The sequence below is a fragment of the Melopsittacus undulatus genome, chromosome 12 (genome assembly GCF_012275295.1).
Source record: "Melopsittacus undulatus isolate bMelUnd1 chromosome 12, bMelUnd1.mat.Z, whole genome shotgun sequence".
Taxonomy (NCBI): Eukaryota; Metazoa; Chordata; class Aves; order Psittaciformes; family Psittaculidae; genus Melopsittacus; species Melopsittacus undulatus.
Window position 1 is genome coordinate 1,994,381 of NC_047538.1, and position 27,481 is coordinate 2,021,861.

The 27,481-nt window shown below is 54.0% G+C and overlaps 3 protein-coding genes across 4 annotated transcripts; 2 read left to right on the forward strand and 1 right to left on the reverse strand.

Moving 5' to 3' along the window:
- The first annotated feature begins 4,714 nt into the window (after positions 1-4,714).
- Positions 4,715-6,285, forward strand: LOC101881298 (chymotrypsin-C). Its single transcript, XM_031045761.2, has 8 exons — positions 4,715-4,754; positions 4,870-4,961; positions 5,041-5,138; positions 5,226-5,351; positions 5,458-5,594; positions 5,671-5,816; positions 5,984-6,133; positions 6,225-6,285. The coding sequence occupies exons 1-8, from the start codon at positions 4,715-4,717 to the stop codon at positions 6,240-6,242; spliced, it is 807 nt and encodes a 268-aa protein (XP_030901621.2). The 3' UTR covers positions 6,243-6,285.
- A 2,350-nt stretch (positions 6,286-8,635) lies between these two features.
- Positions 8,636-14,312, reverse strand: CASP9 (caspase 9). The gene is made up of 10 exons (XM_034068655.1): positions 14,181-14,312; positions 13,421-13,640; positions 12,499-12,579; positions 12,325-12,356; positions 11,523-11,699; positions 11,013-11,102; positions 10,214-10,361; positions 9,764-9,943; positions 9,507-9,616; positions 8,636-9,170 (listed from the first exon to the last, which is right to left on the reverse strand). Exons 1-10 carry the CDS (start codon positions 14,310-14,312, stop codon positions 9,078-9,080), a joined length of 1,263 nt encoding a protein of 420 aa, XP_033924546.1. The 3' UTR covers positions 8,636-9,077.
- A 92-nt stretch (positions 14,313-14,404) lies between these two features.
- Positions 14,405-27,139, forward strand: DNAJC16 (DnaJ heat shock protein family (Hsp40) member C16). 2 transcript variants are annotated; one of them, XM_034068261.1, is made up of 14 exons: positions 14,405-14,601; positions 16,005-16,071; positions 16,942-17,272; positions 19,030-19,214; positions 20,157-20,261; positions 20,690-20,848; positions 21,231-21,361; positions 21,556-21,739; positions 22,310-22,492; positions 22,769-22,845; positions 23,308-23,388; positions 23,492-23,590; positions 23,883-24,053; positions 24,929-27,139. In XM_034068261.1, exons 1-14 carry the CDS (start codon positions 14,435-14,437, stop codon positions 25,314-25,316), a joined length of 2,328 nt encoding a protein of 775 aa, XP_033924152.1. In that variant the 5' UTR covers positions 14,405-14,434; the 3' UTR covers positions 25,317-27,139. The 2 variants fall into 2 exon arrangements, with proteins under 2 accessions (XP_033924152.1, XP_033924153.1); XM_034068262.1 differs by having other exon boundaries at positions 23,886-24,053.
- The last annotated feature ends 342 nt before the right edge of the window (positions 27,140-27,481 follow it).

The window sequence follows — 27,481 nt, forward strand, 5'->3', positions numbered from 1 at the left end:
TGATCCATTCAAGGCAGGTGCATACTTTTCTGTTTCTCCCCAGGGTGGTGTTTGGGAATTCCATGCTTCCTTAGAGGAGGATTTTCCCTGTTCAGTTTCTGAGGAGCTGGTGGAGCAGGCACAGGGAACTGGTTTATGCAGGTGCTATATGAACAGCTAAATGAGAAGAACCCCCAACCCCCTGTGTTCCTTCTTGCATGGTTGAACTCTCTCGATAAATCAGAAGCACCAGTTAGGATGGGTTTGGTTATGATGGGAATTTTATTGTTTGGGTCACAAATGTCAAGTTTAGCACTGAGAATGTTTGTGTATGGCCTTGGAGGGTCGATTGCAGGTTGTGCTGACAATGTGAGTCAGACCTAGGGCAGGATTCTGACCATACACCACTGCCATGGTTTAAGCCCAGCCAGTAGCTCAGCACCACGCAGCTGCTCACTCACACCCCTCCTCCCCCCCCAGCCCCAAATGGGATGTGGAGGAGAATCAAAGGAATGTAAAACCCAGAGATTGAGATAAGAACAGTTTAATATCTAAATTCAACAGAATGCATTTATATAGAATATAAAACTAAAAGGAGAAAGGGAAGAGGAAAAACACAATAAACACAAGTGATGCACAATACAATTGCCTCCACCCACTGATGAATACCCATCCTGTCCCGAGCAGCAACTGGTCCCTGCCAGGTTAGTCCCCCCAGTTTATAAAGTGGGCATGATGTGCTGTGGTGTGGAATACCCCTTTGGCTAATTTGGGTCTAGTGACCAAGGTTCTTGCTCTGGTGGTGCAGTAAAGTGAGTGAGGGACCCAGCTGTGGAGTCTGTCTGACCATGTCTCCTCCTCTTCCTCAGCATGGAGTTATCTGTGGAGCTCTCAGAACTCTTTCCATTCCACTGTCCTACATTCCAACAATGTTGGCTGCTGCAGCAGCTGTGCAGCCAGTAGACCCCATCAGCTTCCCCTCACTGATTATTCCCTGTCCTAAACGATGGTTTCCCGTGCCCACCATGGTTTCCCATCCCAATGATGTTTGTAGGGGAGGTGAATTTGGTGTCCAAGGGGCAGAGATGGGGCCAGCACTGCTGTCCCTGCAATACCGACGTGTGTGCTTCCAGTCTTTCCAGTGGTGGTGGTCAGAAGCGTGCCTGTGGCACTTCTGGGTTGTCTTCAGTTCACTCTGGTGTAGGCCAGAGTGCAGTCTTGGACTCGCTGTCAGAGAAGATTGACCCTCCCTGGATGGCATCTTTGCTGGCTCTTGTCACTCTGTCACTGGCTTTTGGGACTCCAGCTGGTGGGAGCCATCGTGCGAGTTATGGAACTTCCCTGCCCCCTACCTGTTAGGTCAAGCAGTCTTGAAAGTATCAACTTGCAGATCATAGTATCACAGAATGACAGTATGACAGAATCATAGAATAGTTAAGATTGGAAAGGAGCTTAAGGTCATCCAGTTCCAACCTCCTGCCATGGGCAGGGACAAATCCTGTCACCCAAGGCTCTGTCCAACCTGGCCTTGAACACTGCCAGGGATGGAGCATTCACACAGTAACAGTAAAGAATTTCTTCCTTATATCCAATCTAAATCTCTGCTGTTTAAGTTTCAACCCGTTATCCCTTGTCCTATCACTACAGTCCCTAATGAATAGTCCCTCCCCAGCATCCCTGTAGGCCCCCTTCAGATACTGGAAGCTGCTCTGAGGTCTACACGCAGCCTTCTCTTCTCCAGGCTAAACAGCCCCAACTTTCTCAGCCTGTCTTCATATGGGAGGTGCTCCAGTCCCCTGATCATCCTCGTGGCCTCCTCTGGACTTCTTCTAACAGTTCCATGTCTTTTTTATGTTGAGGACACCAGAACTGCACACAATGCTCCAAGTGAGGTCTCACGAGAGCAGAGCAGAGGGGCAGGATCACCTGCTTCGACCTGCTGGTCACGTTCCTCTTGATGCAGCCCAGGATATGGTTGGTTTTCTGGGCTGTAAGCACACACTGAAGCTGGCTCATGTTCATTTTCTCATTGACCAACACCCCCAAGTCGTTCTCTGCAGGGCTGCTCTGCCCAACCTGTAGCTGTGCCTGGGATTGCTCTGACCCAGGTGTAGGACCTTGCACTTGTCATGGTTAGACTTCATGAGGTTGGCATCAGCCCACCTCACAAGTGTGTCAAGGTCCCTCTGGATGGCATTCCTTCCCTCCAGCGGATCAACTGAACCACACAGCTTGGTGTCATCAGCAAACTTACTGAAGGCGCACTCAATCCCACTGTCATTTGCTTTTTCCTTTATTCTTCTTAAATAGATATTCCTTATCCGATGGCTCTACTCCACACTGGACTATCTCTCAGACTGCTGGGATAGTTTGTTCCACAGTAACTGGTATGGAGGGGGTGTTAACTCTCAACAGGGAGTGGGACTGTGGTTATCTGGTTCAGCTGCATAGGAGAAGCAAGTTCTTAATAACAGAAAGAGGAAACACATCAAAACACCCAGGGACCTGGATTCTTGAGATGTGGGTGAAGAGCAGTGATGCTACAGTGACATCAGGTTCTGCCTCGAGTGCTGGGTACTTCAGCCTCAAGGCCAAGCGATCATAGACATGATGCATCTGTTGTTTTCACCACTTCCCTGTCACCTTCTTTAAAATGGATCCATTTTGATCCTCCTTTGGGGTGGGAGCAGAACAAGCTCAAAATCTTGCTTGTCTTTAAGATGCCAGGAAAGAAGCCAAGGCTCTGGGGGAAACTGCCCAGTATTACTTGGGGTAGAGGGGAACTGAAGTTCAAGCAGAAACTGTGCCACTCGCAGACCTGATGGCTGTTTGCACATCTTCCCCTCAGGCGAGAAATGATGCCGCTGCTGTCCCTGCTCTTCTCTGCACTCTTCATCCTCTTTGGCACTGTTATTGTTCAGGCTTTCAGGTGAGTGCACACCAAAAGGCCCTCAGGGATCTTAGAGTCCAGCCACAAGCAGCTCAGTCTGATCTGGTGCCTTCAACACACTCAAGCTCATCTTCCTCTGCAGTGATTCCAGCGACACCAGGGACAGTCCTCCCTCAGAGAAAGAGGAAACCGCAGCAAAGACTGAGAAGAACGATGCGAGCTTCAGCAAAGAGAGTAACAGGTTCCCTCCCTAATTTCTCCTTTCTGCCCCTGCCAGCAAGGACAGGGGAGCTCAAACTCAGTTATTAAGCAATTCCCACCACATTTGCCCAGACAACATCCTTAGGGTAAGGGTGAGGGTCTGCCTGACTTGTTGAGGATCCAAGTCTGGATCTGTTGCCCCAATTAACCTGGCCTTATCTACAGGGCTTATCAGGGGCAGCTCAGTACAAGGGGGTGGGTTCAGGGTTTCTCTGTCCTTGGTTCCTCATGGCCCCTCATTCCCCTTTCACTCAGTCACTGTTTCTTTGCGGCAGGATTCCCAAAAAGGGTTTTGTGGAGGTGACGGAGCTGACGGACATCAACTACAACAGTAACTTGGTTCGCCTCAGGCCGGGTCACATGAATGTGGTCTTGATCCTGTCCAACTCAACCAAAACTGCCCTCCTTCAGAAGTTTGCCCTGGAAGTCTACACATTCACAGGGTAGGTTGGGCCCCTACTGTTTCTGCTACTGTTTTAACACCTTGCATAAGGCCGCTCTGATGCCATGGCAGGAGTGTTGTCAGCTCACCTGGCAGGAGGGAGCTTGGTGGTGACTGTGCTCATTAGTGGCCTTAAGCCAAGGAAAACCAAGTGGCCTTTCTGGCCTGTAATTGGCAAAGGTGACCAGGCAGGTCTGTCACTGCCACCACCTTGGCCATTCCCATGTTTCAATGAATGGAGAGCATGAGAGTGCCACACACCAGGCACTTGTCAGCTGCATGGAGTCAGGGTGGAAAAGGAGCTACAGCACCACAGCCCTGTGCCTACCCTTGGTGACAAAACCTGTCCCTGTTTCCTGTCCAGCAGGAATGTGGCCTGGCTCAGGGGATGTGCTAATCCCTCTTCTCTGAGTGACTGGGATGGATCAGTGCCCAGCTCTCCCTTCCCCTGCTGTGCTGCCTGTAGGTGTTGTTCATACCCCTCTACTGTCCCCTTGCTGAGCCGCTCTTGCCCAAGGGTTGACAGCACCGTGTCCCTGCCAGGGGCTGCTGCTGCCGGGACAGCTGTGCTGGGGATGCTGTCCCCACGCTGTTGTGTTGTGCATGCACCGTGCAGGACCATGGCACTCACCCCGGGGGGGTCACAGTGACTCGGTGCCTGTGGCCATTGCTGATGGAGGGGTCTGTGTGTGCAGTGCTGGGGGGTGGGAGCCTCCCATGGTGTGCAGCCCCCTGAGGGCTGTGTCTCCGTTCTGAAGCTGTGTGCAAAGGCAGCTGCTGGCTCTCTCTGTTTGGCCCAGGTGGTGCATGGGGAGCAGAAGGTTTGGGGCTGCACCCTGGAAGCTGGGGGCAGTTGGGCTGCCTGCAACCATAGAGAGCAGTGTGGCTGGGAGCTGCCTGCAAGCTGCTCCCCAGGAGGGACCCTGTGTGTCCCCAAGCATCCCTGCTGTGCCACGTTGGATGGGCAGCTGTGGCTGTTCCCAGGGGGCTGACAGGATGGAGCAATGGGGCTGAGGAGCTGCTCCCCCAGCGTGGGACACTCACCACATGTTGGCCAGGTGGTGGCCAAGGTCAACACCAAGGTCCTGGGGTGCTATAAGAGGGGTGAGTGGCCCCTCCATTCACTCTGGACTGCTGCAGCCATGCTGGGTGCTCTGTGTCTCGCTGTGGTGCTGGGCTACGGTGAGTCTGAGGCACAGGAGGGGATGGGGTGGGGGGCTTGGGACCCTGGCAGCCACTGTGGCCCTGAGCAGGGGGTGCAGGCGGCTGCTGAGGTCCCTTTACTGGTGTCACCCAGCCTATGGATGCGGGCAGGCGGCCTTGGCACCGCTGCATCACCCCCGCGTGGTGGGTGGTGAAGATGCTGTGCCCCACAGCTGGCCATGGCAGGTAAGGGGGGATGCAGGGATGGGGATGTGGGCAGGGCCTGGGACATTCCCACACTGATGCTGTGCCTCCGCTGTCACAGATCTCACTGCAGTACAGCAACCGTGGGGAGTGGTACCACACATGCGGCGGGACCCTGATTGCAACCAACTGGGTGCTGACGGCTGCCCACTGCATCAGGTGGGTGCTGGGGTGAAAGAGAGGGGTCCATGGAGGCGGGGAGAAGATGTCTATGGAGACTGACACCTTTGTTTTCTCCCCTGGAAGCTCTACCATGACGTACCGCGTGGTGCTGGGCAAGCAGGTCCTGTCGGATGAGGACGAGCCAGGCTCGGTGGCTGTGGGTGTGGAGAGGATCATCGTGCACGAGAACTGGGACTCTCAGCTCATCATGTATGGGATGGGATGGGTCAGGGATGGATGGAGGGGGTATTATGGCTGGGTTCCCCTTTGCTATGGACCTGACCTTCCTGTCCCCATGGCTTGGCTCTCCCTGTAGCAATGACATTGCCCTGATCAAGCTGGCAGAGAAGGTGCAGGAGAGTGACACCATCCAGGTGGCCTGCCTGCCACCCGCCGGGCAGATACTGAGGAGAAACTACCCCTGCTATGTGACCGGCTGGGGCCGGCTCTGGAGTAAGTCCAAGTCCGTGGGGAGGAGTCAGTGGGGTCCAGTGTGGGTGCAGGGTGTGATGTGTGCTTCTCGTGGCAGCGAATGGGCCCCTGGCTGACGTCCTGCAGCAGGCACTGCTGCCTGTGGTGGACTATGAGACCTGCTCCCAGTGGAACTGGTGGGGCTCCTACGTGCGCTCCAGCATGATGTGCGCCGGCGGCGATGGTGTCATCTCCAGCTGCAATGTGAGTGTTGGGCAGGGGGTGGCAAAGGTGGGTGCAGGACTGGTCTCTGTTCCCGAGGAACAAGGGTTGGAGCACGAGGCTGTGGACCCCATGGGAAGCACTGGGAGGTGAGGGGCTGGAGGTGAGCGTCCAGAAGGGCGAGTACTGAGCTGCGTCTATGGGAACAGGGGGACTCTGGAGGCCCCTTGAACTGCCCGTTCGAGGGGGGCTGGGAGGTGGCCGGAATCGTCAGCTTTGGCTCGGCGCAGAGGTGCAACATGCTGAGGAAGCCGACGGTGTTCACCCGCGTGTCCGCCTACATCGACTGGATCAATGAGGTGGGTGCTGCGTGCTCTGCCCCCACTGAGGGGCTGCCCCTGCCCAGCGCCGGGGCTCGCTGCCATGTTCCATCTCTCTTGTCCTTGGCAGAATATGAGGCGCAACTGAAGATGCAGCGCGAGGGGCAGCGCGTCTCAAGCATGATAAAGGCACAAGTGCTGAGCTGGTCTCCCTTGGTCTGGTTATTGAGCAGGGGGGAGTGGGGGGCAGGCACCTGCGGCTGTGGCTGGGGATGCCGGGGTTTGCAGGGTCCCCACGTCACTCAGTGGAGCAGGCTCAGGCTGCAGCTGTGGGGAGCAGGAGTGGGATCCATGTCCTTAGCACCAAGGGGCTCAAGGCTTTGCTGGTGGTATGGGAGACATGGGCTGGGGTCTGGTTGGGGGCCTGTAAGGGAGCCACTTAGCCCACGGGGAGCACTGAGGGATGTGATAGATCCTTGAGCTGCCTAAAGAGGTGATGAATGCCCCATCCCTGGCAGTGCTCAAGGCCAGGTTGGACACAAGGCTTGGAGCAGCTGCTCCAGTGGAAGGTGTCCCTGGCTGTGGCAGGGGTTGGAACTGGACGAGCTTTAAGGTCCCTTCAAACCAAATCACTCTCTCATTCTCTGGTTCTGTGTCTCAGGGGACTTGGCTGGCCCTGAGCTACTTGAGGACAGGTGAATTTCAATGGGGGTCTCAGGGGTTGGTCCTTGGGGGGCTGATTGGTCCAGGGAGGGGGGTTCCAGGACCTGCACCATGGGAGGGATGTGGGGGTTTGCAGTGGGAGGAGGCCCCGTGGCAGTGGGAGCGGGTGTGCAGAGGCTGTGGTTGGTGCTGTACCATGAGCACCCGAGCACAGCTGCCCACCAGCACTGTGGTGCTGCCATCACCTTGTCATGGGTGCTGAGCCCAGTGGGAAGCTTCGTGGCAGAGGATGATGGATGGTGGTGCCTCAAGCTCAGCGTGGGACGTGATGGATTGTGCCCAGCTTAGGAGTGATGCTGCCACCTGCCTGAGCAACACCAGCACCAGCCTGGGGAGCGATGCCATCACCTGCACTGGACCTGCAGTGGGGCTCAGGAGCAGTGGTGTGAGCCCCGAGGCTCTGGGAGCCATTTGCCTGGGCTGTGGCTTGCTGGGGACAGGGTTGTGGGTCCCTCTGGGGACTGAGTGACACTTGACAGCCCAGCCTGAGGTTTAGTGGATGAAGAGATGCATGGGGAAGGCAGTAGTTTGGGGGGGGCTGCTGGGTGCTGTGGCAAAGGGACTGTACACATCACCCCTTGCGTATTAAAGACCTGCCCAGAGGACGTGTGGAGATGGACCATGTACCACAGGGGTGGCTCTTGGGGCTAGGGAACAGGACCCCAACATGTGGGAGGCACTGCCTGGTGGTGCAGTCCCATCGAGATGTGCCCTCATGTCACGACTATGCGTTCACCTGGGCACCATGTCCCTTCCTCAGAAGTGGTGTGGTGAGTGTGGGAGCCCTGGGCACCACTGCAGCACTGGGGCTGGTACCCAGCAGGTCACAGCCTGCAGAACCAGTGGTGGTGGGGAGGGAGCTGGACCATGCCTGGCACTGGCACCCTCTGAGATGGGTCTCACCCCAGTGAAAGATGTCCCCTCCTGCAGGAGGTGGTGGAGAGTCACAGTCCCTGCATGAGGCTTGGCTAAACCATGGCTCACAGTGGGAGCCCACAGTGGTGGGTGGCCACGAGGCTGGTGTGTGACCTGAGCGAGGCCAGCAGGGTGCCTTTGGGGTGTGTGAATCCCTGTGGTGGCTGTGTGAGCATCCAGCACGCTCAAGGGACACGTGGGGTGTGCTGAGGCTGTACTGTGTCAGGGGGACACAAAGCACCATGGTGTGGCTGCTGGAGCTGCCCATGTGTCTGTAATGCTGACAGAAGGCCACCCCTGTAAACCAGATTGGGCAGAGGAGTGGCCCAAGTTGATATTGATATCCACAGGTGATTCCCAAAGCCTCCCTTGCTCCCCCAGCAGCAGGGAGGCCCAGGGGCACAGCACAAGCTGCCTTTGCTGTGCTGAAGCAGACCAGGACTGTGAAATGCCCCATGCAATTGGGGGGCACCCATCAGGTCTCCATCCTGTCCCGGCTCTGCACAGTGACACTTCCCTTCCCCACATACCCCAAAGCAGCTGCATCTCCCCAGGGCAGCTCCTCAGTCTCTGAGGATGCTTCTTCCTAATATCCCACATCCATCCCGAGTTTCTAATCCAAAACTATCACTACAACAGCTCCTCAGGGCAAGCACTTGACCTCAGCTCTGGGATTCAGAGGGATCCTCATCAGGTTCCTCTGTAAGTTTGCATTAATGCCGATTGCCTTGAGAGAACACTCGCTGCCTTCTTGCATGGCCACGTGTGAAATGCTCCCAATAGCAGCAGGAAGACGAAGATTTACATGAATGAGGTTTTTCTTGCTCTTCCCCCTTCAGAGAAGCCTTTGGGAGATGTGGAACTGGCACTCACAGCACGGAACAGACGAGGAAACACAAAGGATTTTCTTGCCTTTTCCATCGTGTTTTATTGGAAATTTCAATTACAAAACTCATTCCATGCCACTTAAGTGCCAGACTTTGATCCCATCACTTGATTTTCCAGGCAGAGAAGGCCACAAGTGTGGCGGTCACCAAACAAAATACCCTGAGGCTGAGCACAAGCGCATCACAGTGAGCTGGAGGTGCTCTTCTCTGCAAGCACAGAGGCTCTGGGCCAGCACGTGCCCTGGCAAAAGGGCTTCTGCTCCATCCATACCATTTCCTATCAGCACAGCACCAGTCTCCATCTCCTCCCTGTTTCGCAGCGTTCACGGGTGACATTTCTCAAGACAAACATCTTGACAGAGATGACACCAGGAGCATGGATGCAGCATCCTGGTGGGAGCAGGTTTCCTCTGGCTGCAGAGGAAGCAGTTCTGGAGCTTGGCAGGATCCTCAAAGCATCATTTGCACTTGAAGAAGAATTTTTTACGGAGGAAGTTGAAGCAGCCTGGGATCTGCTTGTACTTCCCCTTGGCAGAGACAGTGTTGGCCACCTGAGAACAGGAGGAGCATGGATGAGGAGCAGGAAGGACAGGGAACGGGACTGTGGGATGCATGGAGAACTCAAAGCAGCTTCCAGTGTCTGAAGGGGGCTACAAGGATGCTGGAGAGGGGCTCTTCATCAGGGATTGGAACAATAGGACAAGGGGTGATGGGTACATATGTACCATAGCGTCTTAGGAGTACCACAGAGTGCAAGCGAGCACCGTGGACATCTTCAAGCACAAGAGAACCAGCAGGACTTCCCCAAGGGCACGATCTGCCTGGACACATGGCAGCAAGCTTATGACAGTGACCCAAGTCCCACGAGCTTGGACTTTGACACTCACCCGCAGTAACATGTTCAGCAGGTGGTCCGAAGGGGCATACTGCTCCAGCACACTGTCCAGGGTTTCCACATACCACGAGCCACTCAACACCTCCCTCCAAGAGACAAAACCTGCAGAGGAAGAATGAAAACATCACTGCCAAAGATAGTTTTATGTTCTCATCTCACTAAGCTCCTGCCATCTCCAATTGCCCCAAACCTCCCCCAACTTTGGCTACAAAGCTACAACATTTTGGCCAGTTCCTCTGGGGATCTCACCTGGAAAAGTTGAGTAGGAGACCAAGATGTCACTGGGAGTGGGCAAGCTGGCTATGGCATCTGGCTCATCCATGTTACCTGATGGAGCCTGGAAAGGAGTCGCATCTGACTCCACAGAACCTCTGGGAGCTTCATCTCCAGGTGAGTTGGAATCCACTACAAAGCCTCGATCTCTTTGCTCTGCAGAAGGCAGGAACAAGTCAGTTCACAATGTTCATATTACTCAATTGCTCAATGGTCAGATGACTGGAGGCCACGAGTATGATCAGGGGCTGGAGCATCTCCTGCATGGAGACAAGCTGAGAGCATTGGGGCTGTTCAGCCTGGAGAAGAGAAGCTGCATGGAGACCTCAGAGCAGCTTCCAGTGTCTGAAGGGGGATTCAAGGATGCTGGAGAGGGACGACTAGAGCCAAAACAAATGCACTACCAGAGCCAAAACAAAGATTCACCTCCACCACAGGCCTGGATGAAGAAGAGTTTGGGTTTTCCTCTCAGACTCGGGCAATTGGACCCATTGAAATAGTTCACAATCTTTTCTATTGGAATCGGTTTTCCATCTGTTCCGTAAACACCTCCAGGGAACTGAACATGGCTCGTCTGCAAGAGGAAAATCCAGGAGCTAGGAATGCAGGAGAGGCCAGCTCCAAGGGAACCCATCTCTGATGGATGCTCTGCAGCCTCAAGTTCCAAGAACAGAGCTTGATTCCTCACATTTGCTCCTTGTCAGGGGGAGGGGACAACCCAGCATAGTCTGAAAACCATCTTCCCATCGCCCAACTCCTATCCCACCTCTTCCAGCAATGGGGTTTTTCATTCTCTGGGACAACAGGCACTTAACATCCACCATTTTCCTAACAGTGACTCTCCCCTGCTCATTCTGTGAGGCCTCACACTTGAGATAAACAGGCTTTACTATTGATAGCATCTTCCCTGTCACAGCTGGAGACACAGGAAAGACTGAATGGCCACAGCACGAGAGTCAGCTCTGCCTCCCTTCACTCTGGGGCTGTCACTCAGCTTCAGATTATACAGCCCAGCTTCCAAAACAGAGAATACTTGGCAAGGTTGCACCAGACTGTGCTGGAGAAGCAGCACATAGCAGAAGCAGTTCAATATGTATCCTCAACCCAGATAAAAATTTAAGTCTTTCAATGTGCAGAGGCAGGGGAGCAGAAAACCTTGGCAATGATCCTGTTCCCATGCAGGCAGCCTGACTAATGGGCAAAGGGAGAGATGGGAGGTACCCACCTGACAGCCATGGGAAAGGATGACCACGATGCAGCAGTCCAGGGCGCTGTGGTCCTGCTGTGCCAGCTTCCGAAGCTCTGAAACCATGTCCTGCATGGGAAACATCACGGTAACAGTTGTTCAAACCATATCACAGATGGCTGCTGGGCACTGCTCTTACTGTAGACTGGTTTGGGTTGGAAGGGATCTTAAAGCCCATCCAGCTTCAACCCCCTGCTACGGGCAGGGACCCCTTCCACTGGAGCAGCTTGCTCCAAGTCCCTGTGTCCAACCTGGCCTTGAACATTGCCAGGGATGGGGCAGCCACAGCTTCTCTGGGCACCCTGTGCCAGTGCCTCAGCACCCTCACAGGGAACAGCTTGTGCCTAAGAGCTCATCTCAGTCTCCCCTCTGGCAGGTTCAAGCCATTCCCCTTGTCCTATCCTTACAGGCCCTTGCTTTCAGCATGCTGCCAACATGGGCACATTTCCCATCCCACACACTTCCATGAGCTCAATGCAGTGGCCTCACCTGAGCTTCCAGATCCCTCCGAGTCAGGACATCAAAGCTCAAGGCCCTGAAGCGCTTCTCCAGCTTCTCACAGTCCACGTCGGAGCCGTGGCGAGTGGAGAGACCCGAGTCTGTGGTGAAGTTGATGTTGTTGAGGATCAGGCAGTGCCCACACGGATCCGCTCTCAGCTGGTAAACCTGCCAGGCACACACTGCAGTTAAACACCCTCTCATTCAAGTGCCTGCTGGCTATTCCTGCAGGATGCAATGCCAAGGAGGAACAGGAGTCCTTAAAGCAGCTCAGTTCACAGCTTTTTCATCCCTCCAAGTCTATGTATGGAGAAGAGGCTCTGTCCTCCAGGCACACATTGTTATCAGCAGCAGGGAATGCAAAACCACACACCAAACAGGGTGGAAATTTGTGGAAAGCAGCTGCTTCTTCACCCACAGAGTCTCTAATGGCAAGCTGAAGCTTCTACAGGGTTTTTTGGGCATTATCATCAAATGTGACCATGACAGCCCATGTGAGGAGCTGAGAATGGGGTAGAAGAATCTCTCACAGACTCATCTTTACCATCAACAGCAGCACCACAGGAATCTCACGAGCGCTACCTTCAGCCCTATGCTTCCAAAGTCTAAACAGAACCTATGACAGGATCATCAGGTTGGGTGCTCCAGACCCGAGCATCCTTGTGACCCTGAGCAATGGCTCAAATGGCAGAGAACAAGAACCAGCTACCCCAGGGTTATTTCCTGGCAGCCACCCACAAGGCCCAAAGCCTTTGCTTAATAGCAAATGTTTTCAGCCCAACCAAATACTGACCAGATCGCGGTTCCACTTGTCAACAGCCAACCCTACAACACACAACAGAGACATGGGACTTAGCTCTCCCACACTCCACAGTCCACCTTCCTCCTAAAATCCATGTTGTCCCTGACACATTGGTGATGTATATGAATTCCCTGGCTCTCCAGAACAGCCTGGGCCATGGCTTACCCTGGACTGGCACAGGAGGTACCTGCGGTCTTTCACTCTCTGCTTGCACTGGGATGGACAAATGTTCTGGAAGGTTCACATCTGTAAAGACAGATCAGGCAGATCTCATTTCTCCCCCTTCTGACTTCATGCTACAAGTAAGCAACCCAGGGTCCCCAAAAGGACCCTGCTGTGATGCTGCAAGGTCACATCACATCCCTTTTCCCCTTTGCAGGGTTTCACAGACTCAAGTTTCTTCTCACAACCACACAAGCTGGATCCCCACGCAGATACAGAGGAGCACAAGGTGGTGAGGACATGGCAAAATCCATTCTCACCAAGGTACTGGGGAAATCCTGTGCAAAACCACAGACAAGGGTGCTCCTAATGCCACGAGCACACAGCCCAAGCTCTGCAGTCATCTCTACAAGCCCTGCTCCAGGATAACGGAGCATGGCAGCAGGTCAAGGTGATCCTCCCTCTCTACTCAACCCTGACGAGGCCACATCAGGAGTCCTGAGTCCAGCTCTGGGCTCCTGAGTACAAGAAAAACAAGGAGCTACTGGAAAGGGTCCAGCTGAGGCCATAAAGGTGCTCAGGGCTCTGGAGCATCTCTCTCACATGGAGAGATTGCAGGAGCTGGACCTGGTTAGTGCAGAGAAGAGCAGCCTGAGAAGGGATTTCATCAATGCACATCAATAGCTCAAGGGTGGGTGCCAGCAGGATGGTGCCAGCCTCTTTCCAGTGGTGCCCAGAGATAGGGTGAGGAGCAATAGCCATAAACTAAACCACAGCAAGTTTCACCCCAACATGAGCAAGAACATCTTTCCATTGAGGCGGCAGAGTCCTGGCACAGGCTGCCCAGGGGGGTTGTGGAGCCTCCCTCTCTGCCACCCCACATGTTGCTGTTTGCCCAGAAACAAGTCACACCCTCGAGTCTTACTTTTAGGATGTTCTTCTCTACTTAACTCCAGCTCGACGGGCCTCAGGTCTACCAGCTGGGGTGGTGCCGATGGGCACCCACACTCCTCAGTCAGCATGTCCGCGAGGTCACCCTGCCCTGTGTCCCGCAGGATAGAGAGGAATACAGGGAAAGCCCGCTTCCCTCGAGTCTCCAGGTCAATGACCAGCTGCCGGGCTTGCTCTCCTCGGCTGCCAGCGCTCTGCAGAGGAGGAAAACCCAGGATCATAGACTGACACCGAGCCGACGTGTGCTGCTGGGCCAGCCTTTCCCACTGATCTCCATGGAGGGGAAACCTCCACACAGGGTGAATGAGCCCAAGAGCCAGTGGACACAGTCACAGATCTCGCCAGCAGCCACCCAAACCCCAGCCCCGGACCCCTCTGACCATAGCCCCTGGCTGCCTGCCCCACAGAGCCCACCATAGGGAGGGCAAGGGAGGAGGGAGCTCCCGCAGGACAGGGCACTGACACCCCCAGGCCTGCCCCCAGTAACTGAGGGGACAGGGGGGTCCCTTACCCCTGCCACCAGGCTGGGATGGACACCCAAGGGGAAAGCAAGAAGAGTCAAGACCCGGGGTAGGTGTCACAGCTCTGATCTTTAGGGCCCATGGTAGGGAGGGACAAGGGCAGCATGGGCGGACACCGCTGGGTGCCTCCCCGGTCTGTCCCCAGCACGGCGGGGATCGGGGCCCTACCTGGGGCCTGTCCCTACAGACAGGGGCTCCCGGTGCCCCCCTCACCTGCACGTCCTCCAGCATGGCCCGGGTGAAGAGGCCGCGCTCCTGCAGCGGGCCCCAGAGCGGGCCCACCCGCAGCGCCGCCACCAGCCTCGCCCGGCCGCGCCGCAGGGCCCGGCGCTGCGCCTCCTCCATGGCCGCCAACCGGAACCGCCGCCGTCTCCATGGTGACGGCGGGGCGGGCGCGCCGGAAGCGGCGGCGCAGGCTGAGGGCGGCCCGTCCGGTGCCCGGTGGCCGCGTCCCCCCCGCCGCAGCCATGGAGCTGGGCCGGGCGGGCCTGGCCTGGGCCGCCGCTCTGCTGCTGGCGGCGCTGGGGGCGCAGGCCGCGGCGGGGGACTTCGACCCGTACCGAGTGCTCGGGGTCGGCCGCAGCTCCAGCCAGGCCGACATCAAGAAGGCCTACAAGCGGCTCGCCCGGGAGTGGTACGTGCCCGCGGGCGGACGCACGGAGGGGCCGGGCCGCGGCCTCTCGGTTGGCACGGTCAGGCTGCTGCGCTCCGGGCCGTGGCTGGGGGGCGGTGGTGGCTGCCGCGCCCCTAAGTCCAAGGCTTGAGCCCAGCGCCGAGCTCCCCTCAGACGCGTTTCAGTCGTGCTGAAGAGAGCAGGGGCAGACACGGTGCGGTCCGGGGGTAAAACCCTGCGGGAGTCTGGCTGTGGGAAGAGCGCTGCCCGCCTGAGCAGGGAGCCTTTAATACACGAGGGGGGCAGTCTCGCTGAGCAAGGGCAAGCCAAGCCCCTGCATGCAAAGGGGGCTGTGTCACGGGGATGAGGGTCAACAGAGCCAGCGCCGGGTCCTGCACTCAGGTCACAACACCACCATGGAATGCTCCGGGTCTGGGGAAGGGCGGCTGGAAACTGCTCATGGGAAAGGAGCTGGGGGTGCTGATTGATGGAGCTGAACATGAGCAGCTTGTGCCCAGGCAGGCAGGAAGCCTCCAGCATCCTGGCCTGGATCAGCACCAGTGTGGCAGCAGGGCCAGGGCAGTGATTGTGCCCCTGCACTGGGCACTGGTGAGGCTGCACCTTGAATCCTGTGTTCAGGTCTGGGACTCTCACTGCAAGAGGGACCTTGAGGTGCTGGAGCAGGGCCAGAGAAGGGCAATGGAGCTGGTGCAGGGCCTGGAGCACAAGAGAGATGGGGAACTGCTGAGGGACCTGGGGGGTTCAGTCTGGAGAAGAGAAGGGTCAGGGGGAACCTGATGGCTCCCTACAAGTGCCTGAGAGGAGGATGGAGCCAGGAGGGGCTGGGCTCTGCTCCCAAGGAACAAGGGATGGGACAAGAGGAAACGGCCTCGAGCTGCACCAGGGCAGGTTTAGATGGAGCTGAGGAACAATTCCTGCCCCAAAGGGTGCTCAGGCATTGGAACAGGCTGCCCAGGGCAGGGCTGCAGGCACCGGCCCTGCAAGGGTTCACACATGGTGGAGACGGAGCCTCAGTGCCATGGGTTAAGGGTGGCCTTGGCAGTGCTGGGGTAAAGGTTGAACTGGATGAGCTGAAAGGGCTTTTCCAACCTGGCTGATTCCATGATTCTGAGGGCTGTGGCAGGGGGTGTTTTCCAGGAGGAACACAACAGACATGGGGCAGGAGCACTGGCACACATGCACCCTCCCTCATCACAGGGAGGGATCAGAGAGGCAGGTCCGCAGGCACACAGCACCTGTCCCAGCGCTGTGTTTCAGGATGGGATTTGGGCAGGGAGAGCACGTGCCAGGTATAAAACCCCATCTCTGTCACAGGGGATGCTGCTGCATGGAGGCTGATGGCTTGCTCTGCCCCACCCCCAGGGGCACCACTGACCCCTTTTTGCTCTGGTTCTGCCTCGTAGGCACCCTGACAAAAACAAGGACCCGGGAGCAGAGGACAAATTCATCCAGATCAGCAAAGCTTACGAGGTAACACACTCTTGTCCCTAAACACCCACTGTCATTAGAAGCGAAGTGACCTGCTTTTTCTGGGTATGTCTGCATGGGAAAGACACTCAGCCCTGTGGAGCTGGCTGCTACTGACAGCATCCTCTGCTGTCTCAGCAGAGAGCTATTGGATATTACCAGCGTGGCCTCACTTACAAATAGTTTACTCCAGGTGTGCCCTGTTCTTGCTCAGACACCTCAAAGGAGGGCAGAGCAGGTATTCACTGAGCACAGAGCAGCTGAGCAGCCGCACTGTGCATGTCACACATTCATCTAAGCATTTGGGAATGGTGTAAGCAACTTGAAGCACTGCAGGGCTTTAGTCACTTCAGATTATCCTTTGCATAAGTAGCTATTTACACACTGCTCTGGCACAGTGACTCAGTATGTCCACAGTAAGTGGTGGAGCCCATGTAAAGCAAAGCAAAGCCTTGTCTCCCAGCTGAAAAATGCAGTTTCTCTGCAGGAAGATTTGCTCATTGCTACAAGATGCATTGAGATGTCATTCTCAGCGGTGGCTTGAGAAAACCCTCCATGGTCAAACAGATGTCAGCAAAAGCTGCTCCAGAAAAGAGCATTAACGCTCAGGCAGCATGATGTTCAGGAGCAGCAGAGCACTCTTGGTTCAGAGGCTCCTTTTCTTCAGGCTTTTACCCTTGTTTACTACAGAAAGCCCAGAAGCAATGCAGCAGTTCCCCTTTTCCAGCATATTTATCCTTCTCACACATGGCAGAGGCTGCACCTTCCCTCATAGGCTGTCCTGCCACAGTCGCAGTTAGTTACTAGGGGTTGTTCTTGAGGTCCTTCCCCTCGTGCTTTCAGCCAAGCTTTCTTTTATCATTTACTTCCCAGATCCTTTCCAATGAGGAGAAGAGGGCAAACTTTGATCGCTACGGAGATGCTGGGGAAAGCCAGGGCTACTCTCAGCACCAGCATCGCCAGTTCCACCGCTTCCATGAAGGATTCTATTTTGATGAGTCCTTCTTCCACTTCCCTTTCAACTCGGAGAGGCGCGACACCTCCGATGAGAAGTATCTGCTCCACTTTTCCCACTACATCAATGAAATTGTTCCAGATAGCTTCAAGAAACCTTACCTCATTAAAGTCACCTCGGACTGGTGCTTCAGCTGCATCCACATCGAGCCTGTGTGGAAGGAAGTTGCTCAGGAATTGGAGGCACTGGGTAAGGATGAGGCTGTTCTGGCAGAGCTTGTGTCCCTCACCCAGCAAGGCTGTGGCCATCGCATTTGACCTGGGAGGACTGAGTTTAACTTTCACATTTTTCTGGGGATATATCCTAATGGTTTTACAAATGTTAGTAATCATACACTCATAGAATAGTTTGTGTTGGAAGGGATCTCAAAGCTCATCCAGTCCCAACCCCTGCCACGGGCAGGGACCCCTTCCACTGGAGCAGCTGCTCCAAGCCCCTGTGTCCAACTTGGCCTTGAACGCTGCCAGGGATGGGGCAGCCACAGCTTCTCTGGGCACCCTGTGCCAGCGCCTCAGCACCCTCACAGGGAACAGCTTCTCCCTTATCTCCAACCTGAACTGTTTCAGTTTGAACCCATCACCCCTTGTCCTGTCACTCCAGTCCCTGATGAAGAGTCCTTCTCTGGCATCCCTGTAGCCCCCTTCAGACTCTGAAGGCTGCCCTGAGGTCTCCACACAGCTTCTCTTCTTCAGGCTGAACAGCCCCAATGTTCTCAGCCTGACTCCATCCAGGAGGTGTTCCAGCCCATGAGCATCCTTGTGGCCTCCTCAGGACTTGCTCCAACAGCTCCATGTCCTTCTTACGTTGAGGACACCAGAACTGCACACAGTGCTGCAAGTGAGGACTCACCAGATCAGAGCAGAGGGTCAGGATCACCTCCCTTGACCTGCTGGTCACACTGCTAGGTTTGCATTCCAGGACACGGTTGGTTTCTGGTCTGCAAGTACACACTTCCAGCTAATAATCAATGAGACTACAGGCTAGAAATGAGGAGAAAACTAGGCCCATAGATCACAAGGGCAAGGTGCTATTTCTCCTGACCCTATGGCAGGTGCCTTAATCCAACATTGACAATCATAAATGATGGCGTGACCAAAGCCAACCGTGCCACTATGAGGTTAGGCCACCATTTTAAACGCTGTATTGCTCTTTGTCCTACGCTTGGATGGCTTTGAAAAGCTCAACTCCCTGCACAATATGTGCTCAACATCAGGGCTGCTGCCACCCAGTGAAGTTGTGAGACTATTGAACACATCTGGGTTCTAAGGAGGTATTTTGTCCTTGTCCCTCCACCCCAGCTTCCTTGTTTTCCCCATAACTGTTGCTTGCAAGTGCTTCCAGACAGGAAGAAACTCAACAGGAAGCAGGAGACAAAGGCAGGGTTGTTCCACTTTACTAAGATATTTCTGCTTTTAATGTAGCTTGTGAAATACCAGAGGACAGGGGAAAAGAGGACAGTGTGTCCTCTCTTCTCTCAAGGAACAAGTGACAGGACAAGAGAAAACGGCCTCAAGCTGCACCAGGGCAGGTTTAGATGGAGCTGAGGAACAATTCCTGCCCCAGAGGGTGCTCAGGCATTGGAACAGGCTGCCCAGGGCAGGGCTGCAGTCACTGTCCCTGCAAGTGTTCACACATGGTGGAGATGAGGCCTCAGTGCCATGGGTTAGTGGTGGCCTTGGCAGTGCTGGGGTAAGGGTTGGACTGGATGAGCTGAAAGGGCTTTTCCAACCTAGTTGATTTTATGATTCTAAAGCTGTGAATTTTAAATGCATGAATTTAATGTGTCAGTTTAAACTTTCAAGGGTTGTGAGAGGAGAGCAGAGAGTTCCAAGGGATGGTCCCATGAGTAACTTCCGGGCAGGGTACTGGGCAAGGGCACAGCTCTTCAGCCCTTGTTTCCTACTGGGTGTTGGGATGACTTCACATGAAGCCATTCTCCTTTGCAGGAGCAGGGATCGGGGTCGTTCATGCTGGGTACGAGAGGCGCCTCGCCCATCACCTGGGTGCACACAGCACCCCCTCCCTGCTGGGGCTCATCAATGGGAAAATCACCTTCTTCCACAATGCTGTGGTTCGGGAAAACCTGCGGCAGTTCGTGGAGAACCTCCTGCCCGGGAATCTTGTGGAAAAGGTGCCCTCCAGCATGGGTGGGGTGTGCTGCTTCTGTGTCTGTGTATTCAGCTCTCCTTTGCTGTTGCTTTGGCTAATCTGTTCCATTCAGCCCCTGAGCTGGTCTACATCACAACTATGAGAACATCCAGCCAGGCCCAGGGAAGGGAGGCATTCCAAGAGCTGTAATTACACCTACAGACCCTGGAACTGTCAGAAGCAACCGTGTGATGTGGCTCTGTCACACTTCTCATGGCAAAAGGGTTGATCCCATTACTACACAGTTATGCCAGCAACATAGCATGCCTGCTGTTCTCCCAGCTGTTGTGCCCCATGGCTGCCAGAGTCATAGGAAAGTTAGGAATCCACAGTCATGCCCTGCCTGCCTACTGAATTTCACTTCCCTTCTTTCTCAGGGTTATGTCCAACCAGCTCAGGTCTCATCCACCTCCACTTTCAGCATGCTGTGGCTGTCATCTGGGTGTTTGAGGTTTTGCCCCATCTTCATGTTCCCTCCCACAGCCATCACCAACAGCAGCAGCCTGCTCCTCTCCTTGCAGGCTCCTCAATAAGCTGTGGTCTCCCTTTTCTCTCCTTCCCCAAGGTCAGGGAGGTACCATGGTTGAAACAGAGCAGGTTTGATGGAGCTCACAGGTGACTGCTAACTCTTGGTTTCAACCTAAGTATAAAGCCTGTGGCCCAGCAGACAGAATGACAGTGGCTAGAAATGGCATTGACAGAGGTGCAGTGACAAAGAGAGTCAACAGCAGGTCAAGACTGATGGTTTTAATTAATTTCCTGTATCAAGAAGCACAGATGAGACATAGCTGTTGGAAAGAGAGACCCACAGTCTGCTTTCTGCAACACCCAGCTTTTGGGGCTCAGTTCTGGGACAGCTTATCACAGAGCACTGTGTGTGTCTGATGGCTCAGAGCTCAAACTTACATTCCAATTCCATTTCAAGATCACAGATAAGAACTACATCCACTTTCTGTCCAACTGGAAGAAAGAAAACAAGCCCCACGTCCTTCTGTTTGATCACATGCCAGTTGTGCCATTATTGTACAAGGTAATGGAATTTCTATTGCTGCATTGTTGTTTTGCTCATAAATCCAGCTCTTCCAAAAGAAAATGCAATCTCACTGTGAGCAGAGGCAGACTGATGCCTCCAAACACTGCAGAGTGGTTCTAGCAGAGATGATTTCTGTCACTTGAATACAGCACAGCTGGGTGACTGACTTCATTTGGAGTTTGTTCCTCTGTCCTGCCATGGATGTACCTTTAGTGAATGCCAAAGTGCGGGTGGTTTTTGGAGGCAGTGGCAGTAGAGGTGTAGTGAAACATTTCCTGTGGCACATCTAATTTGGGTGACTGCAAAGCCTGTTTTCTTTTAAACAGTGAGGGACATTCTTAAGCAAAATCACTGTGGGCTCATGAGGGAGAAAATGTCTTTTGCTCTCTCACACAACCACACACCAGTGCTTTCTTCTGTCCCAGCTGACTGCCTTTGCCTACCGAGATTACTTTTCCTTTGGTTACGTGTATGTGGGACTCCGAGGCACTGAGGAGTTGTCCAGACAGTACAACATCAATGTCTACACCCCCACCATGATGATCTTCAAGGAGCACATCGACAAGCCCGCTGATGTTGTACAGGTATTGCACAGAGCCCTCTCCAAGAGCTGCTGTGAATCAGAGCTGAGGGTTTCTGACTGAGTGGGCACTGAGAGGTTTGTCAGTGGGGCATTTCAGAGTGGACAGCATTCGTTCTCAGTGTGAACTCATCCTCTGGCAGAGGCAGAGAGCAACCATTAGGAGAGAGAAAGCTCAGCAGGCCTCAGCTGTGGCATCTGCCCTTGTGAGGAGGGTGGCCACAGATTGCTCCTCAGTCTCAGGGCCTCAGAATGTCTCAGGGGGTGGGATTTCAGTGAGGATTGTGATGGCTGGCAGCTTTCCCCAGGCTTAGACAGGAATATCATAAGTGCTCTCTTCTCATCCCGCTCATTTCTGACTTTCTTACTCTCTCTGTCCTGACCAGGCACGAGATATGAAGAAGCAGCTCATTGATGACTTCCTTTCTCAGAATAAGTTCCTCCTGGTGGCCAGGCTCACCAACCAGAGGCTGTTCCAGGAGCTGTGTCCTGTGAAGAAGTCTCACCGTCAGCGAAAGTAAGGCTGTGCAGGTGTCACGTGTCCCCTGTTTTGTTCCCTGAAGCTCTGAGGCTGCTCCTAAAGCCTCCAGCATCCACATTGTTCGATGGGGTTCTTTCTTGTTGGGATCATTCCAGGTAGCAGATAGGGGACAGTTGTTTCCCCTCACATCCAGAATGATTCCTAGTCCTCCATCTCCTTGCATTGTCTAGGCACTGCGTGGTCCTGCTTACTGGAGAAGGAGAGAAGTTTGCTGAGGCTTATGAAGCATTTTTGACTTTTGCTGTGGCCAACACGAAAGACACACTGAAGTTTGTGCACATCTACAATGATCGGCAGCCGGAATTTGCAGACGCCTTCTTGATGGATGAGGAGAAGTATCGGGGAAAATCAGCTGTGAGGGTTTCCTCTTGGGTTTTTTTTTCCCTTCATCTGTCATAGAACCATAGAATGGTTTGGGTTAGAAAAGACCTTAAGATCCTCCAGCTCCAAGCCCCTGTGTTCCTTGAACACTGCCAGGGCAGCCACAGCTTCTCTGGGCACCCTGTGCCAGTGCCTCAACACCTTCACAGGGAAGAGCTTCTGCCTTATCTCCAACCTGAACTTCCCCTGTTTCAGTTTGAACCCCTCACCCATTGTCCTATCTCTGCAGTCCCTGATGAAGAGCTCCTCTCCAACATCCTTGTAGCTGCCTTCAGACACTGGAAGCTGCTCTGAGGTCTCCATGTAGCTTCTCTTCTCCAGGCTGAACACCCCAATGTTCTCAGCCTGTCTTCATACGGGAGGAGCTCTCGTCCACTCATGGCCTCCTCTGAACTTGCTGCAGCAGTTCTGTGTCATGTCACTTTATGTAGGATGTTATACCTTGATCTGATACCTAATTCTGGGCAGCAATTTGAAGCATAACATCTGTCTAGATAAAAGTCCCTTCTGCTCTGACACCTCTGGTGTTATTGCCCCATCCAGGTGGTCATTTTGGAGAGACGCAATAACGAAGGGAAGGTGGCCTATAAAACCCTGGAGGAGGCCTGGCAAGGCAGCAGAGAGGACAACTTCATCCTCCTGGATCTTCTGGACCAGCTGAGGACAGACCCCAACCTCCTCTCCTCAGAGACTGTCCTGGCAGACTTGAACGATGAGCTGGCTCCCGTAAGTGCATGGCCTTTCCAGAGGCCTAACAACTGCGTTGCCCTTTTCTGTGATCCCCTGATGGTCAATCACTGACTTGATTTAAACTTGAATATACCAAAGCAAGACTCTCACAGGTTTTCCTGCTCCTGCAAGCAAGGAAGCCCGTGGGGTGTCACAACTGTCCCATGATCCTGGGCCAGTTCAGCCCAGGGTTCTGTTTCAGGAGCACGACTCCTGTCAGGGCTCTGGAGAGTGAGTTTGTCATTTGCTTTTTCCTTTATTCTTCTTAAATAGATGTTCCTTATCCGATGGCTCTACTCCACACTGGACTATCTCTCAGACTGCTGGGATAGTTTGTTCCACAGTAACTGGTATGGAGGGGGTGTTAACTCTCAACAGGGAGTGGGACTGTGGTTATCTGGTTCAGCTGCATAGGAGAAACAAGTTCTTAATAACAGAAAGAGGAAACACATCAAAACACCCAGGGACCTGGATTCTTGAGATGTGGGTGAAGAGCAGTGATGCTACAGTGACATCAGGTTCTGCCTCTAGTACTGGGTACTTCAGCCTCAAGGCCGAGCGATCATAGACATGATGCATCTGTTGTTTTCACCACTTCCCTGTCACCTTCTTTAAAATGGATCCATTTTGATCCTCCTTTGGGGTGGGAGCCGGACAGAGCTCAAAATCTTGCTTGTCTTTAAGATGCCAGGAAAGAAGCCAAGGCTCTGGGGGAAACTGCCCAGTATTACTTGGGGTAGAGGGGAATTGAAGTTCAAGCAGAAACTGTGCCACTCGCAGACCTGATGGCTGTTTGCACATCTTCCCCTCAGGCGAGAAATGATGCCGCTGCTGTCCCTGCTCTTCTCTGCACTCTTCATCCTCTTTGGCACTGTTATTGTTCAGGCTTTCAGGTGAGTGCACACCAAAAGGCCCTCAGGGATCTTAGAGTCCAGCCACGAGCAGCTCAGTCTGATCTGGTGCCTTCAACACACTCAAGCTCATCTTCCTCTGCAGCGATTCCAGCGACACCAGGGACAGTCCTCCCTCAGAGAAAGAGGAAACCGCAGCAAAGACTGAGAAGAACGATGCGAGCTTCAGCAAAGAGAGTAACAGGTTCCCTCCCTAATTTCTCCTTTCTGCCCCTGCCAGCAAGGACAGGGGAGCTCAAACTCAGTTATTAAGCAATTCCCACCACATTTTCCCAGACAACATCCTTAGGGTAAGGGTGAAGGTCTGCCTGACTTGTTGAGGATCCAAGTCTGGATCTGTTGCCCTGATTAACCTGGCCTTATCTACAGGGCTTATCAGGGGCAGCTCAGCACAAGGGGGTGGGTTCAGGGTTTCTCTGTCCTTGGTTCCTCATGGCCCCTCATTCCCCTTTCACTCAGTCACTGTTTCTTTGCAGCAGGATTCCCAAAAAGGGTTTTGTGGAGGTGACGGAGCTGACGGACATCAACTACAACAGTAACTTGGTTCGCCTCAGGCCAGGTCACATGAATGTGGTCTTGATCCTGTCCAACTCAACCAAAACTGCCCTCCTTCAGAAGTTTGCCCTGGAAGTCTACACATTCACAGGGTAGGTTGGGCCCCTACTGTTTCTGCTACTGTTTTAACACCTTGCATAAGGCCGCTCTGATGCCATGGCAGGAGTGTTGTCAGCTCACCTGGCAGGAGGGAGCTTGGTGGTGACTGTGCTCATTAGTGGCCTTAAGCCAAGGAAAACCAAGTGGCCTTTCTGGCCTGTACTTGGCAAAGGTGACCAGGCAGGTCTGTCCCTGCCACCACCTTGGCCATTCCCATGTTTCAATGAATGGAGAGCAAGAGAGTGCCACACACCAGGCATTTGTCAGCTGCATGGAGCCAGGGTGGAAAAGGAGCTGCAGCACCACAGGCCTGTGCCTGCCCTTGGTGACAAAACCTGTCCCTGTTTCCTGTCCAGCAGGAATGTGGCCTGGCTCAGGAGATGTGCTAATCCCTCTTCTCTGAGTGACTGGGGTGGGTCCAGAGAAGGGCAATGGAGCTGGTGCAGGGCCTGGAGCACAAGAGAGATGGGGAACTACTGAGGGACCTGGGGGGTTCAGATGGAGAAGAGAAGGCTCAGGGGGGACCTGATGGCTCCCTACAAGTGCCTGAGAGGAGGATGGAGCCAGGAGGGGCTGGGCTCTGCTCCCAGGGAACAAGGGATGGGACAAGAGGAAACGGCCTCAAGCTGCACTAGAGGAGGTTTAGATGGAGCTGAGGAACAATTCCTGCCCCAAAGGGTGCTCAGGCATTGGAACAGGCTGCCCAGGGCAGGGCTGCAGGCACCGGCCCTGCAAGGGTTCACACACCATGGAGACGGGGCCTCAGTGCCATGGGTTAGGGGTGGCCTTGGCAGTGCTTGGACTTTATGATATTGAAGATCTTTTCCAATCCAGTCAATTCTATGATTCTCCTCTGCATTTCCTGCAGGAGCAGCTCTCTTCACTTCTCCTTCCTCAGCCTGGACAAGCATCGGGAATGGCTGGAATACCTGCTAGAGTTCGCCCAGGATGCAGCCCCCATCCCAAACCAGTATGACAAGCATTTCCTGGAGCGCGACTACACAGGCTACGTCTTGGCTCTCAACGGCCACAAGAAATACTTCTGCCTTTTTAAGCCTCACAGAGCAGGGGATGAGGGGGGATCACCTGAGGATTACAATTCATCGCTCCACGCAGAAGTCAGAGGGAAATCCTCCTGCAGCCCGGGATCTAGATCCATTAAAACCAAATTACACAAATTATCCTTTTGGATGGAACGCCTCCTCGAGGGTTCCTTACAGAGGTTCTATATCCCCTCATGGCCAGCACTAGACTGAGAGATCTTAAAGAGGTTCTAACAGACTTTTTATGAAGACAAGGGACAGCTCTCTCCAGCCATCCACAACCAAGTGTGATGAGTGGACCTTAGGGTTTAGATGAACTCCTCCTAGGGCCGCCGACTAGAACATACCTCCCCGCGTCCAGAGCCCAGGAGCGCAGCCAAGTGCACTGAACCTCTCTCCCCTAACTCGGCGTGCATTTGGACACCATCCTACTGAAGAGCCAAGAAGTCCATTTATCCCCTTCTTGTCCCAGAGCTCCCCAGATCCACCTCTTATTTTACCTCAGATGAAGAAAAACCCGCAATGACTTCTTGGCCGCAGCAATTCAGGCCAGACCGAACGCGGCTGGTGACACGGGCCAGGTCGTGGTTCTCTCTCCTCTTCCCCGTGTGCTTAGCCTGTGGTGCATGGTGTAACACTGGCAAGACCCTGCAGACCCTCCTGGGCCCTGCCCTTCCAAAAGGCCTCCTCCCACCAGGCGGTCCTACTTTCTCAGCTTTCCCTGTGGTAAGTGATGTGGAGTATGATCGGGAGCACCTCCCTCATAGCAAACCTTTAGCTGGGACTCACCTGTGGTGTGTGGTGCAGGCTAGTAGGTGATCTGCATGGTTTCATGCTCCTTGTGTCATAGTTCCGTGTGCTGCTTCACCAGCCAAACCCAACCCGGGGAAGGAAGGAAGGGGTTTTGCACGGCCATACAGACTGTCCAAGTGTTGAGCCATTTAAATGTCACATTGATTTTTTTCAATGCCTTTCTGCTTCTGTCGACTTTAGACTATGTATCCTAGAGCCATATCTTTACCTGCATCTTCAGATCGTAGGCATGAGCTGCTATGAGCCAGTAGATATGTAAAAGAAACTCTCCTTAGCTGCCAGGGAGTTGGGCCGGGCTCCTTCCAAACACCCCTGTGTCTGTAGCACAAACTGACCCGTCTTTGTGTCAAGGAACCTACTCCTTTGACAGCTGTATTCTTGAAACATTGTCCCAAAGTGCTGGATCATCAGACTGTCATGTACGTGTGACGCTGCTTTTGGTTTACATGTGGGTTTAAGACTCTTGCTTTCAGCCTCTCACCTATTTCTTTCTTGCCACAAGCCTTTGTTCTCCACACCCCTGCTACTGCCTTGGCTTCTTCCTAGGTTTGCATGAGGGGGTTGGTGTCTTCTGGAAGTCACAGGGCTGTGTGAAGCCAGAGCAGCCGAAAACACAGGGTTTGGGTTATGCTTTGCTCCACCAGCAGGAAAAGGCAGCCCATGGTAAGGCAGAGGGAAGGTGAGCAGCAGAGCCAGGGCAACAGCATCCGCTCCTCACAGCACCATCCTTTTTCTTTGCATCTGGGACTGAAATTCATGGTTCTGTGATTCCATAAAATCCCATGGGGTTTGCTCTTCCTTTCTACTGCTCCAGAGCAGACGCTGTCCCCAGGCAGCGCCTCCTCCAGCCACCCCCCATGGTACCAAATTGCTGTGGGGGCCCAGAACTGGTAAAGCAAAGGGATCCGAGTGGGGTGGCCTTTGCCAAGGGGCTCCAAACCTGACGGTCGAGCCCTTGATTCAGCATTGGTGTTAATTAAAAGCTAACTCAGCCCTCACCTCCTTAGTTACCATCCTGAGCAGCCCATGAGTAGGAGTAACTGTGCCAGTCTCTGAGCTAGCTGCCAGTCCCGTATGAAATCCGGGAATGCTCAAATCATTTTACTGCCAACACAACGTAGTTGCTCACCCTGGGAGCAGACTGATGTGCTTCAACCACCACAGGTATCTCAAACCCCATGTATGATGTACTTCCAAATAAAGGCTACGATGCTACCAACTGACCCTACGTGAGGTTACTTAATCTGAGCTCAGCAGACTTGGCAGCTTGTGAAAGAGGCACTAAAGTAGAGGGAAGGAAGGACAGAAGAAAGATGAGGGCTTCTCCCTGCTCGAGACTTCCAATGCTGAAGTAGAGCCGGAAGGGGAACAGAACACTGGCTTGATGCTGATAGACTTCACTTGCATCCAGGCAGAGGAGTTGTGCTTTTCCTCCAGCTTGCTGTGCTGGGAATAGGTTTTAGCCAAGTGGAAGACTCTGCACAACTTCTGAAAGCTTTGCAGAAAGCAAAACCCCCTCTCTGGGTCTCTTCAGCTGGTCAGAAACCAGGAGAAACCCCTTGACA